This window comes from Phalacrocorax carbo, chromosome 1 (assembly GCF_963921805.1).
Source record: "Phalacrocorax carbo chromosome 1, bPhaCar2.1, whole genome shotgun sequence".
In the NCBI taxonomy this organism is placed as follows: Eukaryota; Metazoa; Chordata; class Aves; order Suliformes; family Phalacrocoracidae; genus Phalacrocorax; species Phalacrocorax carbo.
In genome coordinates this window covers 150,169,781-150,188,203 of record NC_087513.1, presented here as the reverse complement: position 1 = coordinate 150,188,203, position 18,423 = coordinate 150,169,781, and the positions used below count along the sequence as shown (strand labels likewise).

Below are 18,423 nucleotides of genomic sequence, written 5' to 3'. Positions count from 1 at the left end.
CTTTCAGCCTATAGAAATGAAAATATATAAAAAATAAAAATAAAAAATAAATCAGTCCTCAGCTTTAACCACCGGTGCCAGGAACCAGGGAACAGCAATTAGATACTGGAAGTACGAGGCAAAAGGGAAGAAAGACAAATGAAGATAAAACTTTCCTTGTGGTCAGATCAGCCACAGGATTTCCCGCTGAATTCCTTTCAGCTATGGAGACCTTCAGTAATACGTTATTTGTACTTGGGTAAAGTACAAGAGAAATGTGTACTTTTCATAAAATCTTAAGAAATGTACATAGGCCAACCATGCCAAATAGGACATACCTACCCTAAGGGAGGGATGAATTTCACTGTGGGGACCGTGCTACACTACCATCATCCTCTGAACAGGAGCTGGAGGAGAACACAGGGCTTTTGGGTTCAGAGCAACATCCTCTACTCAAGGGGGAGGAGGTTGCTTTATCCTCAGGCCAACATTAATATCTGCTTAGATTGCTCAAAAGCACCTTCCCAAATACAGAATAATCAGTCCAATCAACCTATAATTAAGGCTATAATAACAAAGGGTTTGTAAAACAGACACCATTAAGGAACAACAGAGACTGGTTTTTCCCCCTAAGGCAGGAGATGGATGCCAGTCCAAGAGCATCTCATTGCTGATGTTCTTACAGCAAGACATTTGGCAAAGCAAAGGCTTCCTTTGTTTGCTGCTTTTGTTTGTTTGCTTTTAAGCTCTCTTTTTCCCAAACAAACAACAACAACAAAAAAATCTGTATACCATTCCTGGCCCTGCTCTCTCACCTTCAGCAAGCTGCAATCTTGAAATCACAGTTCAGAGACACAGTTTATCCATAGCCTGTTTCACAGCTTCTCAGGTGGGATATAACATGCTGCAGCAGTGATGGTATTAAGTACCAATCTGCTATAAGCTCTCCTACACAGATCAGAGGTTTTTTGGGTTTTTTTGGTTTTGTTTTTTTTTTCAAATATTGGCAGGTGACCTCTGCTGGTATAAAACCTACTAACATGAAGTTATCACCAATCTTCTCACAGCTTGTACAAACTCCAGTAACTCTACGCTGGGTGCTCTGCCCTATTCTACACAGATACTGCTAGTGACTGTGCCTGACCATGTTTTCCCACTGAGAAGCATCATACATGGGTGTAAGCCCAGCGCCAAGCTACACTTATCTTACACATAATATGTGCTGCTGAACATCACCGGCAATTTTTTCTTTCAGAAACTTGGATATGGAATCAAAGTTGCTTATAGCATAAATGAAATCTGCCAGTACTATCGAAAAATGCTAGCCTGTACACTTACGGCAACATTTCAAATGTCAAGGCCATGCACAACAGGCTCTAAAAATTTAAAAGGTTAGATTCCCACTTGGATGATCCATCGGAGAACATCACCATTACAACCCTCCCCCAGAAGAAGATTTAGAGGAGAGATGACGTGTAATATATATGAAGCTACGCATTTTTTCCAATTACCGGGAAAAACACAAGCTTTTAAACCTCTCAAGTAGACGTCACTTTTTTGCTGTCAGTCATCTTTCACTGTTTGGGAGTGCTTGGGGAGAGGCTGAGCAAGATCTGGCATCCCTCCGGAAGAGCAGCGAGGAGTTCCTGGGTTTCCACCCAACTCTCTGACCAGCAATGCAGGTGAAATATTCACCAGCAAATGGACTCTAAGCTGGTCATGTTGCTTTTCAGAAGATCCTTTCCTCCTCTGCTCCTACAGCTAAACCTTGCTGCCACACCTGCAAGGCTGGATCGCAAGAGCAGCCCCGCACAGAGGCTGGACCCACCACTGCCCCTTTCAAGGCAGCAGGACCCCGAGCTGAGAGCAGAGACCAGGACGGACCAAGCTGAGACACTTAGAAGCACAGAATCATTATGGTTGGAAAAGATCTCTAGGATCGTCAAGTCCAACCATCAACCCACACTACCATGTCTCCTAAACCATACCCTGACGTGCCACATCTACATGTTTTTAGAACACCTCCAGGGACAGTAGTGACTCCACCACCTCTCTGGGCAGCCTGTTCCAGTGCCTGACCACTCCTTCAGTAAATAATTTTTTCCTAATACCCAATCAAAACCTCCTCTGGCACAACTTGAGGCCATTTCCTCTCATTCTATCGCTAGTAACTTGGGAGAAGAGACCAACACCCGCCTCGCTACAACCTCCTTTCGGGTAGTTGCAGAGAGCAATAATGGCTGCCCTCAGTCTCCTCTTCTCCAGGCTAAACAACCCCAGTTCCCTCAGCCTCTCCTCACAAGACCTGCTCTCCAGACCCTTCACCAGCTTCGTTGCCCTTCTCTGGACACGCTCCAGCACCTCAATATTCTTCTTTTAGTGAGGGGCCCAAAACTGCACACAGTATTTGAGGTGCGTCCTCACCAGTGCCGAGCACAGGGGCACTGTACTTCACTGCCCTGTTCCTGCTGAAGACTGCATGGCCTCAAAACAAGTGTGGGAGAAGGGGACCTTTCTAAAAATCCCCATGCAGCAATGACATCCTCCTCATTTTATTGGCTTTTAGCAACCCTTGTAATCAAGGTCCTCCCCTCCCACCGCCTCACCTTTGGGGATGCTACGATAGAAATACTGCAGAGAGGAAGCAGAAGTAGTCCAAGCATCTGTTTAATACCACATTTTGTTGCCAGTGTTGCTGCCAGGGTGGCAAATCTGTTTTATCTGTTCAAATCTGCCTTGCAACTATCCCCTTCAGAAGCTGGCTTTTCCACAATTTATAAAGGAGATAACAACAGGTAGCTCTAAGCAGCCAGCTCAGCATTTGGCAGAAATGACCAGCATAAATTAATTGGGAACACAAACGCAATGCAACACCCATACAGATTATGGTTTCAGCAACTTAATGGATAAATCATTACACAGTTGTCCAGAATCAAAGCTGGTTCACAGCAGAGTGGTGGATAATACCAAATGAACAGAAATCCTGGTTTTAACATTAAATCCTAATGTGTTGTTCTTAATGTTATTGAAAAGTACTGGTATAACGCAAAGTAACACAAGAAATGTTGATCAAGCAATCAAAATAGAACAGGTACCTTAGAAACCACAATGACTTAGACATTGTAAGTGTTACCTTAATGTTCTTTCCTTCCTTCCTTCTTTACCAGCTTCAGTACCAAAATGCCCCCCTACAGGCATTTCAGAGCCCTGCTGCTTGTGGGACACGCCGTAAGTGATTAAAATCCCCTTGGTCAAGTTGATGTATAAATGTCATCTTCCCTGCTACTGTTTTATTCATGTATATCATTCACTAAGCAGTGCTACAAGACGCAGCACCTCTCCCCTGCCTTCCTTTTCTCAAAGGGCAGTTCTGGGATTGTCAAAATTCAGCTACTGCAAAACGCCTCCAGTCTGAGGCACAGGCAGCCACTCCTCAGACCAGACCCACGAGTGCCCAGGAAGCCACCTGGACCTCACCTCAGCGGTGAGAGGCAGTGCCAGGCCCTCCCAGCCCACAGGCAGGTCACCAGGAGCCCCACAGCCCACGCTCTCATGGGCTCCAACCCCACCCCAACCCCACCCACTCGCAGTAGCAACTCCACTGCAAACCCACACCTCGACTCCCGTTCACAAACACAACACACTCGCTATAAAATTCATTCCCCAGAGCTCAGCTGAGGATCCATTAAAGCTCCTGTGAACAGGCACCTCCTCCTTGCTTACTCATCCGTAACCATTTCATTTGCACAGAAGCTGCGAGAACGACACGCAGGCCATCAGCCAAGTGGCTACCAGGCTACAAATGTAAATTAAATTATATCAGTTAGCACTACACGGGGTTAGTCCACAATTTTTTAATATTCCACTGTATAAAACTGAAACTGAACTGTCATTTGGCTGCCGACCTTCTGAGCAAGCAGACCTGCGCTGACTCGCTTTCTGTAGCCTGCGGGTCAGGACTTTCGTTTTCTTTCACACATTTACATTTGCATGACGGTTTGCCAAACTATGCAAACCCAATTATGGCAATGAAAGGGCGTTGCCAAGATCTGTTGAAAACCACTGTAAATAAAACTATAGGGTCATATAGCGCAACAATCACTTTTAAATTAAATTCAGGTCTTTCGTATGAGGGGAAAAAAAAGCTGAAACACTCTTATTTACTGGCTATAAGTATGACACAAATTATACAAAATATACTTTTACCAGGCAAAAAAATCCAATCTACATCATCTTCAACTGAGGCATTTACCTGTGGGCACAGGGATGTGCCACTGGGCAGGCATGCCGTACCCATTTATCTAACAAGCAGCTGCTCTTCTTTAAATATGAGAAATGATAGGTTAGGAAAATATCCTTCCAAGCTGCAACTGTTATGAGACCGACCTGGCTATACCATCCGGACAAAACTAACTCAAACCAGCAATAGTTTCATCTCTATATCTGAGACACAGAATCAAGCTTTCAAGAAAACAGAATTATTTTCCAAGTATTAGCAGGTATCTTGTCTTATTTGGCCACTGACGTTCCACTTACGGACCCTTGAGTCTAAACCAAACCCCATTAAGCAGAAAAACAAAACTTCAATTGGCTTTGAGGAGAATTGGGAAACACTTGCTGTAATCCATCAGCACCGAATCAGTTAATCACGCTAATCTCTAGCATTTGCACGTTATCAGAAACATTAAACAATGAGCGATCAAACATACAGGTTGAGGTATTTCTGTGTTCCTAACGAAGTGCAGAAGATAATCCAATATTAAACTGGTGCAGAATTCTGTATTTACATGCATGCAGTCTTGTGAAATTGTCACAGAGGTCCAGTAATCTGTTTTTATTGAAGTTAATGATACACCCCTTGAAGATCTGAAAGGAACTTGATTCTGAGTAAGGGAAAATCACCTGTATTTCTGACGGGTAATCATTTCAACCTTTACTATAGAAGCTGTAAAGAGATAAATCAGGTCAACCATTTTTTAATAATTTTTTTTCTTTTTGGTGAGTTCATTTTCTCTGTTAGAAATTCAGTTCCTGTCCAGGCTATAAAATATGACAACAGCAACAGCAAGTGGCATGTCACAGTAAAACTTTAGGGCTTGTTCACAGATCGTTTTGTACCAGGACAAATTGATGTCCATTCCCAACAAGCATGCTCCAAAACTTCCAGATATAGGAGTCAGGGAAGACAAAACTGACGTTTTTAGAGTTAAAAATAAAAATGGGTGGTGGTGGGAGAATATTCTTAAAACCTGATCCTCAGGTTATTTCCATATGACTGTCAAGCAGCAAAAAAAGAAGCAACCTCCACGTTTTAAAATACCTCTGTAAAAGCTGCACTATTTAAAGAAAATGCTAAAGGCAGCTGGTGGCCCATCTCATTTCCCTCTTGACATGGCAATGCAGACAAACCCTTTCTGAATCACGGTCCTCCAATTCTGAGAGGTGGACACATTTCGTCCCCTGTAGAAGACACTTCTGTATTCTTAGAAAACATTCCTGTATTCCTGGAACAAAAATGTGGGACAATTTAATCCTCTTCCTCCCTGGGTTGCTGGCCTCACCTCCCAAAAGGTACAACCAGAGGGGCGACGCAGACAGCGACTTTGCAGAGACACCTCGGAAGCAAGCAGTAGCACGCTAGCCAGTTAGCTAGAAAATACCTCAGTTTGGCTCTTCATGACTAATGAATAAGCAAACAATTCCTGACTTCAGCTGCAGTTTCCTCTCTTTTCCCTGCCGTACACAAGTTATTAGTGCAATCGGTTCATAGTGTGGCCTTGTGCCTGTGCGCTGAAGAGGAAGAGAAAGCTACTGCTGCGGTTCGGGTTGACGAAGCATTGAATATGTCCTCTGTAAAAGCACACATTTGTTAGTACAGAAAATATCTACAGAAGCAAAGCAACAGAATACACCAGAGCTGTTAGAAAATTAAACATCCTAGCATACCACGATAAGGTAATGTAAGATGATAGGGTACCTAAGATAAAAAAAAAATTATTCTAGAGTTGAGAAAAGACAGGAGAGGCGGCATCACCACCTGGTGAGGTTGCCAGGAGGGTACCCACACCCATGCCACCATGCGGGATGCTGACCACCTTGTGTTTGGACATTCCCAGATGTTGCCACTGTTTCTGTCAACAACTTTCTTACTTATAAGGAGCAAATTTTGCATTTCAGTGCACAAAGCCCATCGGGGTAGGCCTGGTTAGGAGGGTCTGGAGATCCCAGCTGTAACCTTTATCGCTCCCCAAGCCGTCATTTTGCACGCCTCCCCCAGATGTGCCATGCCATGCCACTGGCTTCTCTTCGGGTACGGGCAGCATCACCCTGTGCTTGGCAGCTGCAACTCTCCAGCATTGAGGGAGAAAAATGCCAGCAACGACAATTTGAGAAGGCAACAGGCAGAACCGAAGCACCCCTTGCCACAGTGGTACAGTGGCAAGGTACTGTACTGATGGTACAGTGGATGCTGTACCATCACCCGCTGAGGTTTTAAAATGTGAGCAATTCTTGTTGATGCATTTCTTGCTTCAGAAGGAAGACTTCGGTAGAAGCATCCTGTGTTTGTTCATACACCTGACCAGGCAATTGCTAGTAATATTTTGAAGACAACATCCTATTGCAACACCTGCTTGTACACAATGAACAAGTTACAGAACAATTTATGGCAGAATCACTTAATAAAATCTACATTTTCTCCTGCCACTCTTTTACCTGTTTGTTTAGTTTAAACGCATCATGTCCCGTGGCATGTGCATCTCTTAAAGTTTATAAAGAGAATACAGTAGCACAGATGCAGTTTAACACTAACGTAAGCCATGGACAACAAGGGTGAACCCAGGCCCTCTCACCGGGGACGTGCCAGCTCCATGCACTTGAACTCTTGGCTCCAAGGAAGTGAAAATTTAAGCTCATTACTTGACCTGAGTGAACTCAGGAATTTAACTCAAAGGCTCTGTGTGATTTTAACTCAAGTGCTCTGGGTGATCGGGACTATATTGTCTTCAGACTAAATAAATTAATTTTTTTTACCTTTCACTGTTTATGAGTTTCTGAAAAACAAGCATGCCCTTCCTGTAACTTTTTAATGTTCACTTTAAGATCAGAATATTTGAGACAAATATTATGAGCTCCTTGTCCTCCCTGATTTCTGTTAATATCATAAGGAAAAAAGCAAATGAAAGAGAAGGTTTCAGTAAACGCAATTCTGTTAACATCCTTGCAACATTTCCACTCAGGCACTAAGGAAAATTCACAGTACAATCTGAGTTGTTAGATACTGATGGCACAGGCACTTCTGGGGGGCTTTGTGAGCTTTATATCAACACGAACTTTAGATGAACTTTAGACATTTCCGTAGAATGCAGAACAACGTATTTTCAGTGTGATGAACTAAGAATTTCCTTCTAACTATTTCACATAGGCCCTGCCTCTCTCTTGCATCCCCCAAGACAAGCTACAAGAACATTATTATTTAAACCATGAACACAGAGTGGGTAACTTAGTTTTTCCAAGTTTGATGGAAAACCTTTTGATCTGGAACTAAGGCTCTGCTCATTCTGCACACACTTTCATGAAAAGGGATTAATGATGTGTTAGAAAATCTGGACTCAGCAGTTTTTTCATTATATTCTTCCCCCACTGTGGCAGAGAGGACTGGTGAATATCTGTAATACAAACCAAACAAGGAGCATTACTCAACATACGAGAGAAAAATCCTCTGCTTAACATTAGTACCATCAACAACCTTCATGCCTACATGGGCAGGATGTCAGAAGACAACCTTCGGTGGCGTGGTTCCTCCTCCAGCAGGATGGAGCCCTTCTCCCCCAAGAAGACCTCCCAACGCCACATAGCCACCACCCAGCTCATCCAAGTGGTGGCTGCGATGGTCGTGGCAGCTCTGCTGAGCATGCAATGACTCACAGCCCAGCATCTTCCCTATCACTTCCCTTCTGTGGACTCCGGCGCTTATTTTTGTACATGTACGGAAGTTACACTGCTGCTTATTTCAGTCTGCACGCTTATGGACTTAACAGAAAATCCATTGTGTCAATCAAATCACTGCACAGCTACTCAGCCACAGGTTCTCAAAATTCATCAGGTAAAGATCACTAAACCAATTTTACCTCAAATGACACAAAATGCTCATTTCATAATTCTGCCCACCTTGGGAATCCATCCATGCTGAAACTCCTCCGAAAAGACATCAATATCATGCAACAGCATTAAAGTCCTTGAACGCCTCTCTTAAATGCAGGTTCACAAAGCTATTTATAAATTAATAAATAGCCCAAGGTGAGCAGAAAGCTTTCTCATGAAACCTGAGCAATAAAGCAGTATTACTGTTCCTGGATCCTCTGGCATTTTATCATGTTCTAGTAATTTTCCCTAGAGTAATGTCAAGGATCCTCTTAACTCTACTGTTTACCCACCTCTGCATGGTAATAATAAAAATATTGATTTTCACATTTATGACTCAGATTCAATTTGACACAAGAAATCCAGATTATTTCCCCCTCACAGCGTATCAGCTAAGCAATCACAAGCACATAGAGTTCCACCCGCGTCAAAATGAAGCAGCATCATTAATATGTGACACTTAAAACAGCACTTCATTTTCTCTGTTCTTTTCAAAACAAAGCCCTGGTCCAGCAGCAGATTCAATGCAGGCTAGGGAAGAGAAGGGTCTGAAGGGCAGCATCTGTTGGGTGAGGAGGTTTGCCTTGGATGTGAGCTGACACCGAGGAGCATCCTGCATTCCCTTGAGAATAGTGCTGGGATCTGTACTGACCTAGCCAGAGCTGGGTGCATCAAGCACTGCCCCTCCCAGCTGAAAACCCTTGGACCCTCTCCAGGTCCCACTGGAGAGGTCAGGGCAATCGTTCGTATCCTGCATGCAACAAATAAGGAAAATGCAGCTTTCAGTCTTAGACAAAGATTGGAAACTCTGATCTTAGGGCTTACACCATGCGTAGCCACCAGCAATATTTCATCCCTCCTCCCTTGCTTCATCTGACTGCAAAGCTATGGTACAACTCATCCCCCCGCCACCTCAGCCGCACTCCAAAGCTAAACTCAGCCTGGCGAGCGGATGGCTTTGTGCCACTGCCTGAAGACATCCAGCTCCCAGCGTGGCATCAGGCAGGCTGAGCAATGCCATTTCACAGGGGACAGACATCACGTGAGCGGGATGCCCGGGGAGAAGGGGAGCCTCTTCTCTTTGCAAAAAGAGAAGCTGTAACTGCTGGAGATTTCAACAGTGGGGAATTCATCCCAGGGCTGCGAGCCCATCAGTTTCCCCCAGAGACGGTCCTGGGTCTATGGGTTTCTTTCTTTTTTTTTTTTTTTTTTTTTTTTTTAAAATGTGACCCTGAAACAGTTCTTCAGTGTTTGAATGAGCAGGAAATCAGCCAAAAGAATAGGCCCCACCGGCCTTTAGATTACTTCGAACAATTAACAATAAGCTGCTATGCTTTGATATAATTACAGAAATCACACCTCTTTGATGCATGAGGGCAAAGAAGCACGCTGAAGGGGCAAAAGGAGGTTGATTTTTTTTCCCAGGAGGTAAGTACTTTTCTAAATAACACCTACCCTGAAGACTATATTTATACAACTATTTCAACAAGCAAGACTTTTGAAAGTCCACTATAATCCACTGGCAAGAAAAGATCAAAGAAACCAACAGGAAGGCCAGGATGCAATCAAAATATTTGATCAGTGAGAGGTTTCTTATCTGAGCCATAAACTCTAGGGTGTTTCAGTGGGAGCTGCAGGAGGAGAAGCTGCCGTGAGCACCCGGAGGCGGATGGAGCCCCTTGGGGGATCCCTTCCCCTCGTGTCCCACCGCCATCCTGACATCCCTCCTGGCACAGGACACTGCCGGCACCCGCTGTTCCCAATTTCCCATCATTTTTGGCACAGCTACGTTAAACAACCAAGGGTGGAAATTTCATTTGTTCTCCTAAATCCCACCACCTCCCCCCACCAAAGTTAAATATTTGGCCTTGGGTTAAACTGAATGGAATTTTTTTTCCTGTTAAAACGAAGTCTCACGATCCCCGTGTGACCCTGGTGGGAGGACAGAGGGAGGAGGCGAGACCCTGCAGTGCACCGAGTGCTGCCAGAGCCCACTGAGTGTCAGCTCACTGAACGGCAGAGATGGGTATAATGAGCTTTTCATTGCTTCCTTTTCCTTTTTTATTTATTTTAGAGAACAAGAAAAGAGCTATTGGGATTTTCCGACTTTCCTCCTCACACTTTTTTTTTAAAAAAAAAACACCACGTAGTTGGCAAACATTAAAGAGCAACACATTTGGATGCAACTCACATTAAACAACTGCTTCGATAGTTTTTTTTAAAAAAATAGCAAATTCTCACTTTATTTAAAGGCTTTGCTTTTACTTGTTTGTATATTCCCTATTCAGCACATTTCCCTCAGCTTTTCTGAGAGCAATATACATATCCCTGTAACCAGAGAAATATGGGAATATGGAAACACGGGAAACTCTGGAAACATCCGACTGTGTACAAACATTTAAAGCTTGGATACCCTAATACAAAATGAGTACCTCTCCGAAACAAACATCTCCAGATGTTTTAACATATTTTTACTTAGAGAGAGATATATACATAAGATGTGACTCAGGCATGGAAAGCCAAAAGAATGTTCTCATTTCCTGAGGCTGGCTAACAAAAAGAAAAAAACATGAATGAAGGAACAAAGATTTCGGAAGTCAGCTTTTTCTTAACAGCAGCAGCTTTAAAATGATCTGCTCCAATTCCTTTCTCACACAGTCAGAATATTGCCTCTCTCTTACAACTGCATTTACTTACAAAAGGAAAAAAACTTTGTTTTCTGGGATGTGTAGAAGTACTACAGAAATGTTGCACTCGAGACGTTCCTGCCCTTCTCCTCTCAGCCCTGGTGAAGCTCACCGACGGCTCCCATCAAACCCCCTTTCCCACAGCAGCTTGCTTTGACTCCTGGCACGGCGCTTGAGAAGAACAAGCAAGCAACCACGCGCGCCGTGGCTGGCCCGCAGCTGTGTCTCTGTAAGGTGGGACTTCGCTGGTAAGACCTCGTGGGCACAGCTCTTGCTCCATTTGTTTTTCTCGACAGTACAAGTGGTTACAAACAGCACCCAGTTCCTCCGGGACCTGAAAGCAAAGGGTGAAGCAAGCCCCTGGGCACCTTCAGATCACGAAGTCGTGGCGTGCCAACAAATTTTAAGTATATTTAAACAGGCATTGATGTGTTGCAATCCTCCGTGCCCTTTCTAACCATAACCTATGTGTCACGGTGACGGGACACAAGGTCTTCTTCCTCCGAATCCTCTGAAGTTGAATTTCTGCAAACTAGTTATGTGACGACCATGACAAAACCACTGCTGGGGTGGTTTCCCTTCAGGCAGGGCTGTAGGAGGGGACAACAAGCTGCAGAAAGAACGCATTCAGATATGCTTTCAACAGCAGCAAGCAAAATTACCGAGGCGATCCTCCTTGAGCAACCCGCAGGCGGGCAATCCCTCTTCCAGTGCAACAGAGCATGGACGTGCCCCTTCCCAACACCGCACCCGGGACAGCCGCACGCAGACCCCAGCCCCGACCCAGACCACCAAGAAACAGTGCTCCCTCCTTTAGATCTCCAGCACCTCCTCACAGGACCCCACCCTGAACACCACTCTCCAGGCCACAGCTACAGGACCCAGGCACAAACCCATGCTTCTGCTGGAATGGGCATTTCCACCTTTCTCACGTCCCTTCCCGTCTGACATCACCAGTGCTCACAAGATCAAGGAATCAATCCAGATCAAGACAGATCAGTTTTAAATCTATATATCAGTTTTAAATCTATGTATCTACTCATCTCTCGCCATGGGTTTTCAGCTGGCTCAGTTCCACAGTGCTGGCACGAGAGATGTTGGGGGACAGCATGTGGGTCGCCCCGCCCAGCTGAGGTGCAAGAGCATGCTTAATTAAAATGTCTCTGTAATTGCTGCCTGAGGAAAGAGCAGCTGCCCTGGCACGTCCCAGAGGCGGTCTGTCGTGCTTCGTGACCCTGGCCTGAGCTGGGTCTGGGAGGTGACCACAGCCGAGTGAATTTCAGCCCGCATACCAGCAGACCCTGGCAAAAATAAATTACTTAATCCAGCACAAATGATGGTCTCTCTGCCACAGAATGCCAGTCTGGCCTGCTACTAACGCAGTTGAGAAGCGCATGGTGTTCATTTGCAAAGCTACAAACCGAAATGTGTGCCTATTCGCAAGCGTTTCCTCACGACGGAGGATTCAACCAAAACCGGAGGGTTTTGCAAGCGGAGGCTGCTGTGCTGATTCAGCCCTGAATCCGCAGGGGCCGCCTTCCCCTGACAGCGCCGGCTGGCAGCCCGTGCCGCCGCGCCTGCCAAGCTGTATTTTTCATTCCCAAATTGGAGGTGGAGCGTGCCAGGAGACACCAAGGGAGGACTCGGGATGCTGCAGCTCCGAAGGCAAGAGGCTGACAGCCAGTCCCTTGCCCCTGAGGAGCGGCACCCAGCTCCAGCGAGGACGGTCAAGCCCCCGCAAAGAGTCCTCGCTAAGCATCGAGGCCCCCTATCCCCCACCCTGGGCCAGATTTGAACCTATTTCTCTGTGCGGTTTTTCTTTCCCCACATCAATCCCACAGCTGTTGCATGGCAGCGTGGGGTCTGGACAGGAGCCACTCTGCCATGTTGTTGCCTCCCAAATATTTGCTGGCGTTACTGCACTGCTTTGCTGCGGTCTTTCCCAGTGCCCCCAACTACACTGCAACAATAAACTAATACAGAAAGCCCTTATAACTCTGAGCGCAGCAGCTTCCCTGTACTGCTCAGGCCACCCAGGAAACGTTCATAATATCATTACATTGCCTCAGTTTCTCAGATTATCCACACTGACTCTCCATCCATGATGTGAGCAATCAACCCCAAGGTTTTAACTCTACTGTTCCCACCAGTTTAGGTTTTCTCGCTCAAAAGTCCATCCACCACTGCATTCTCACTTCTTCAAACTGTTTAATGCAAGCAGGGATTGAAACAACCCAAAACGCACCAGGTGACTTACGATTCACATCCTTACAAAAATCTGTAGAAGGGCCTGGTGGGTTTTCTTAATGAGTTAAGAATTGATGAAAAAAGGATGATCAGAGCTGGAATTCAGGGACTTCTGATTTAAAATATAAGGAAAAGCAATTAACATGAAAAATACAGAGCGTAACACCTCATCCTGAGTGCTGCCCTCCTAACACTATTTTTCACACATCCTAGGATACGCCAGACCATGTCATTTTTCCACAGGAACGTGGTTTCATACTGCAGACAAGAGGCCCACTTTGCCCATAAATGGTTTGTCACTAGGCACACCATCGGCTCCTGCCCCCAGAACCTCACTGACAGTGTCCCGGCACTGAGACAAATTCATCAAACCGTTTCACAGAGAGGGTCACTGAGGTACACAAAACCAACCATGGAAATTACAGTATTTTGACTTTTTTTTTTTCCCTTCTATCAGCTTAAAAAAAACATACATATGCATTTTCATAAAGATTTAGACACTTCAGGAAGGGAAATACTTGAAGTAATTGCGAAGGAGTGCCCTAATTAGAAGAAAAGTATTAGCCCCAGGGCACAATCCCCTGCTGTTTTCTCTAATTGTCAGATGGAATTAGGACCTTCCCATCCTTCTTCTACCCTGTCTGCCTCAACACCAGCCTTTCTGCACAAGCCGTAAGGGTGATGTGCACTGTAACACATCGCTAAAACAACAAGCACAGCAGACCACATACGCGGCTGCTTGATTCGTGCTATGGACGGCTTATCCAAGGGAAAGCTTTGGCTATCAAAACGTGACTGTCAGTTTGGTTTTCCTGGTCATCAGCACCTGCCATCACGCACAGGCCTGATGTAACTAACTTCCCCACAAACTATTAAGCTGCTTTTAGCACAGCTAATAGTTAAAGTGTCCCTATATTGCAAAGTAATAAGAGACTGCATTATGCCACAGAGTGAAAAACCTTTAAACCGGGCTTCGGAAGAGAGCAACACACAGATGAATCAGGATGTCCAACCTAACACACTTAGCACAAAGCCACAATTGCAGGAGCTGAAAAGCCAGCCCTAAGTGCTTCAACAATAAATATTTTATTATGACTTGAAAAAGAATTTGTTAACTATGCAAACCATCCTCCTTATATTGCGGGCCATTAATGGTTCCCCTGCAGTAACTGTAGGGAGCCAGTTCTAAGAAAAAGACCTGTGGGTTACAACTGAGATTTAACTGCAGCATCACATTTACCTTCTTATTTATGGAGTCACCCAGCAAAGCCAGTAACACTAAGTGCCCAGTTTTGAGCTTCCCAGTCTACAGTGGACCAAGCGCTGTAAATCCAATGAGCCTATGCTAGTTTTTCAAATGTAGTTATGCTTTGAATAAAAAGGAGCTTGCTTTGTTCAGTATTTTACTGCATGCTGTTTTAACTGCTACAAAGAAAAACTTAGCTTGCGCTAGGCAGCTACAAAAGCTTAAGATAATTATGGTTCTGAACTGCAAGCTAACGTTCTTCTCTGCATAAGAAACTTATTCCAACAATAAGACATCAAGAAGAGTTCAGCACAACCAGCTGGAAAAGCTGCCCACAAAACCCAGCCCGCAATCCCCTCTGACCCCCTTAAAAAAAAAAAAACCCAGCTCACGCACTCTCAGCCCAAACATTGAAACCCAAACCACTATCGAGCATCATCCCAGGTACAGGACAAACCACACATCCCTCCCTTGCCCAAACCCCTCTCCTCCAGGGCAGAGTCTGATCAACCAGCCTGCGGAGGAGTGCGATGGCCGAGCCCCGGGTAACGGGCGTTCAGGTTACAGCGCCAGCCTGCAAGCTCCTTTCATTGCAAAACAAAAGCCACAGTAGCAACTGGAGTTCAAAAAAGCCTCCATAAAGTGGAGAAGCAAAACAAAACAAAACACACACACACAAAAAAGATTATTTCAGAGGACAATACTACCTGATGACCTGATGTCTGCTCCTCTTCCATGCACCAAATCTGGAGAGAAGCCTCAAGTCATTCTTTCCTTTTATATTTTCTTCCCCAAAACTTATATTTTAACTCCCTAAATCAGAGCAAAAAATCAAGATCCAAAATCCTTTACAAGTTTCAGCCTGTGGAAGCTTTTCAAACCATCTTATATTTTGTTAAAAAGTGGTTTTGAATGAAACGTTTGCATTTTTAGTCATTTTTTCCCCACATGATCAAAACAAGAATATGCACCAATTTTTAACCTCCTTCCCTTGCATTTTACCAAATGGAAATGTATCTTACACAAACCTTGCCCTTTCAGTTTATTTTGACCTCAACGGACTGGAATCATCTAAAGAAAACCCCCTCGGCCAGAAGTCCCGCAACCAGCTCCCCAGCAGGAGCTGACCCCGCAGCCTCGAGCCGCCCTGCCAGGCCAGCAGCGCTCCCCACCCGGGCCGGCAGCTCCCTCGAGCCACGCTTCTGCGAGAATCAGCTGCACAGCACCTTCGCCGCCCTAACCACAGCACAGCCCCTTGTCCTCGATATGACGGTTCACCCCAAAAAATGGGGAGAGATGCAGAGGGGACTGGCCAATTTAGGCAAGGGGCCCCATGTCCAGCCCTTGCTGGGCGAGCAGTTCACATGCAGAGCCCAGCAGCAGCGGTGGGACGCCAGGTTGACTCTCGCAGACGTGGGAGGATTTGCTCTGCCAGGAGGTGGCAAGGCTCGTCCCCGCTGCCGGGGGAGGATGCTCGAGCAGCGGGCCGTACCCCGGGATGGGCGCTCTGCCGCCGTCGCTTCCCTGGATGTGCCGGCCACCCGCCTGCCTGCTGCGGGACGCGCTGCGTGCGTTTTGCACTGAGGAAGCTCCCCCCCAGACAGCTCTGAGTGAGGTGGCCTCCCACCAGAGCGCTCTGCCTACTTCATCTCAGCAAGTTTCTGCAAGCGTAGGCTCTAGCCTGACTTTGTCCCAAAACTTCTCGCTGTGCCAGGGGTGTAGCCTAACTCGTATCCAGGGAAGCGTGTAGCAGCAGGGCAGCTGGCCCGCTCCCTGACAACTTCAGCAGAACAGATGCCAAGTACGTAATTGCCCTATTTACCCGGAGAGGCGGGCTGCACACCGGAGCTGAAGCACCTGTGCGGGGCCGAACAAACACGCAGAGCCTTGCAGTCGCAAGAGGCTGACGCTCGCAGCACAAATCCTGACAACTCGGCCGCTTTCGGGAATGCAGAAAGAGAAGCCTGGCCTGGAAGCACCCATCACCCGCTAGCAGAGAAAGTCGCTTTTGGAACAACTGAAGTAAAACCAGTTACCTTAATACACACGGACATCTGAATCACGTTACCTCCTTCTTCTGAGCACGTGGCGGCAGGTCAGCTGGAGCTAAAGCTGGCCAGGGCTGACGAGGTCCTGCCGCCTCCCCTCCCTTGCCCCGGGGGCACCGGGGTGCTGCCCCGGGGAGCAGAGCTGGCTCAGCAGCCCGCCCGGCCGCACGCCAGCGCAGCGTGCCACCACGGTAGCCCCGACTCGGCTTGACTTTGCTGCTGACGCAGCTTTTCCCCAAAGGTGTGGTGCAGAGCCGGTGGAATTTCCAGTGGGGATCAGGCGCGGGAAAGGGAAGGCTGCCTTTAGCCAGGCTAAAAGTCTGTGTGAGCCAGGAGCCACCCCGAACCTGCCGCCCAAGCCAGCGCCAGCCAGGGCACTTGGGTACAAAATCACTCTTTTCTCCTTCCCTCCATTGCAGGTTTTGACATACCAGCACGACGCTTGCCAAGGGCTTTAATTTGGGACATTTCTTCCCAAGCAATGATGACAACGGGTGAGGCTTTGAAAGGCCGGGCGATCAGTAGAACAGCCTTTGCTTTCCGTAACTCATCCCCGTTAACCTTTCTGTGAGACACGACTGCTCGGTAACTGTGGGATATGCACAACACCACACGAATCCCACCGCATAAATACCCGAGGTTCTTTGGTACCGCGCTTCTGAAACAACGTCCTCCCGCGGGAAAGGACGCCTTTTCACGCAAAGGGCATTAAACCACGCTCACGCTCCGCTCAGCACGGGCTGCGCTTGAGCGCTGGGGATTATTTCCAGTCTGCGGCAACAAGGGCCCGCTGCTCCCCGCGGGGACGGCACGGCAGCAGGGCGCTCCCGCCGCCCGCGGCTCCGCATGCCGGCGGCGCCGCCGGAGGGAAGGGGAAAGCTCCCCCGTGAAGCGGAAACTTCCCGGGGCGAGGAGGAGGGGGAGGCACGGCTGCACACCCCCAGCCTCCTCGGCGGGACCCCAGCCCCTACGCCAGCCCGCCCAAGGGACCTTCCCAGAGCGCTGGATCACCCGCCGGACTCCGCCGGAGCTCGGGGGCCCCGCCGCCGGCCCCTGACCGGGGACCGACTTCCACGGGGCACGGGGCGGGGTGGGGGTGTTCGAGCAAGCGGGTAGCAGCCGGTGACAGCGGCCCGGCCGCGCCGAGACAAAGCACCGCCCTCGGCAGCCGCCGGCCGCGGGAGGCGGGACGGGACGGGACGGGCAGCCCCCGCGCCTCTCCTACCTGTTACAGGTCATCCCCGCCGCCGCCGCCACCCCCAGCATCCCGCTGCCCGCCGCTCCCGCGGAGCGCCCGCCGCCGCCGGGAGGAGCCGCACCGGGCGCTGGTAATGGCGCTGGGCGGCCGCACCGCCGCCACCCGCCCGCCGCCGCCGCCGCCGCCGGGGGGCGCGCTCCGACCGCGCCGCCGCCGCTGCCACCGCCGGGCCCGGCGCCGCCAGCCGCAGGCCCCGCCCCGCCCCGCCCCGCCGCGGGCAGCGCGAGCAGCGCGGGCAGCACCCCCCGCCCCCCGGGCCGGCGGGAGGAGCGGCCCTGCAGGGCGACGTGGAGGAGACGCCAGAGAGCGTGCGTTGCCGGGCGGTTTGGTTTGGTTTTTTTTCCCCAGAACAGAAAATTGCTGTCAAAACCATTCCAAGTATTTTTACTATTTCTTACACTTTCTAAGCCCCGCATTGCAGCCGGGCCAGGGAGGGGATTGTCCCGCTCTGCTCTGCGCTGGTGCGGCCTCGCCTCGAGTGCTGTGTGCAGTGTTGGGCGCCACAGGACATTAGGGATATAAAGCTACCAGAGAGTGTCCAGAGAAGGGCCATGAAGTTGGTGAAGGGTTTAGAGGAGAAACCGTACGAGGAGCAGCTGAAGTCCCTCGGTTTGTTCAGGCTGGAGAAGAGGAGGCTGAGGTCAGACTTCATCGTGGTCTGCAGCTTCCTCACAAGGGGAGGGGGAGGGGCAGGTGCTGATCTCTTCTCTCTGGTGACCAGTGACAGGACCCAAGGGAATGGCAGGAAGATGTGCCAGGGGAGGTTTAGGCTGGCCATTAGGAAAAGGTTCCTCACCCAGCGGGTGGTGGAGCACT

The 18,423-nt window shown here is 48.1% G+C and overlaps 1 protein-coding gene across 2 annotated transcripts in view; it reads right to left on the bottom strand.

Annotated features, from left to right (window-relative positions):
• LIMS1 (LIM zinc finger domain containing 1) overlaps nucleotides 1-17,750 on the bottom strand; it is a 76,572-nt gene extending 58,822 nt beyond the window's left edge. Inside the window, exon 1 of one of the 2 annotated variants that reach the window (XM_064439661.1) lies at nucleotides 17,575-17,750. In XM_064439661.1, the coding sequence (XP_064295731.1) occupies nucleotides 17,575-17,615 (41 nt within the window). In that variant the 5' untranslated portion in view covers nucleotides 17,616-17,750. Of the gene's footprint in view, nucleotides 1-16,337; nucleotides 16,462-17,574 lie in introns of those variants that run through there. The other variant, XM_064439670.1, reaches the window with a different exon arrangement.
• Between the last annotated feature and the right edge of the window lie 673 nt (nucleotides 17,751-18,423).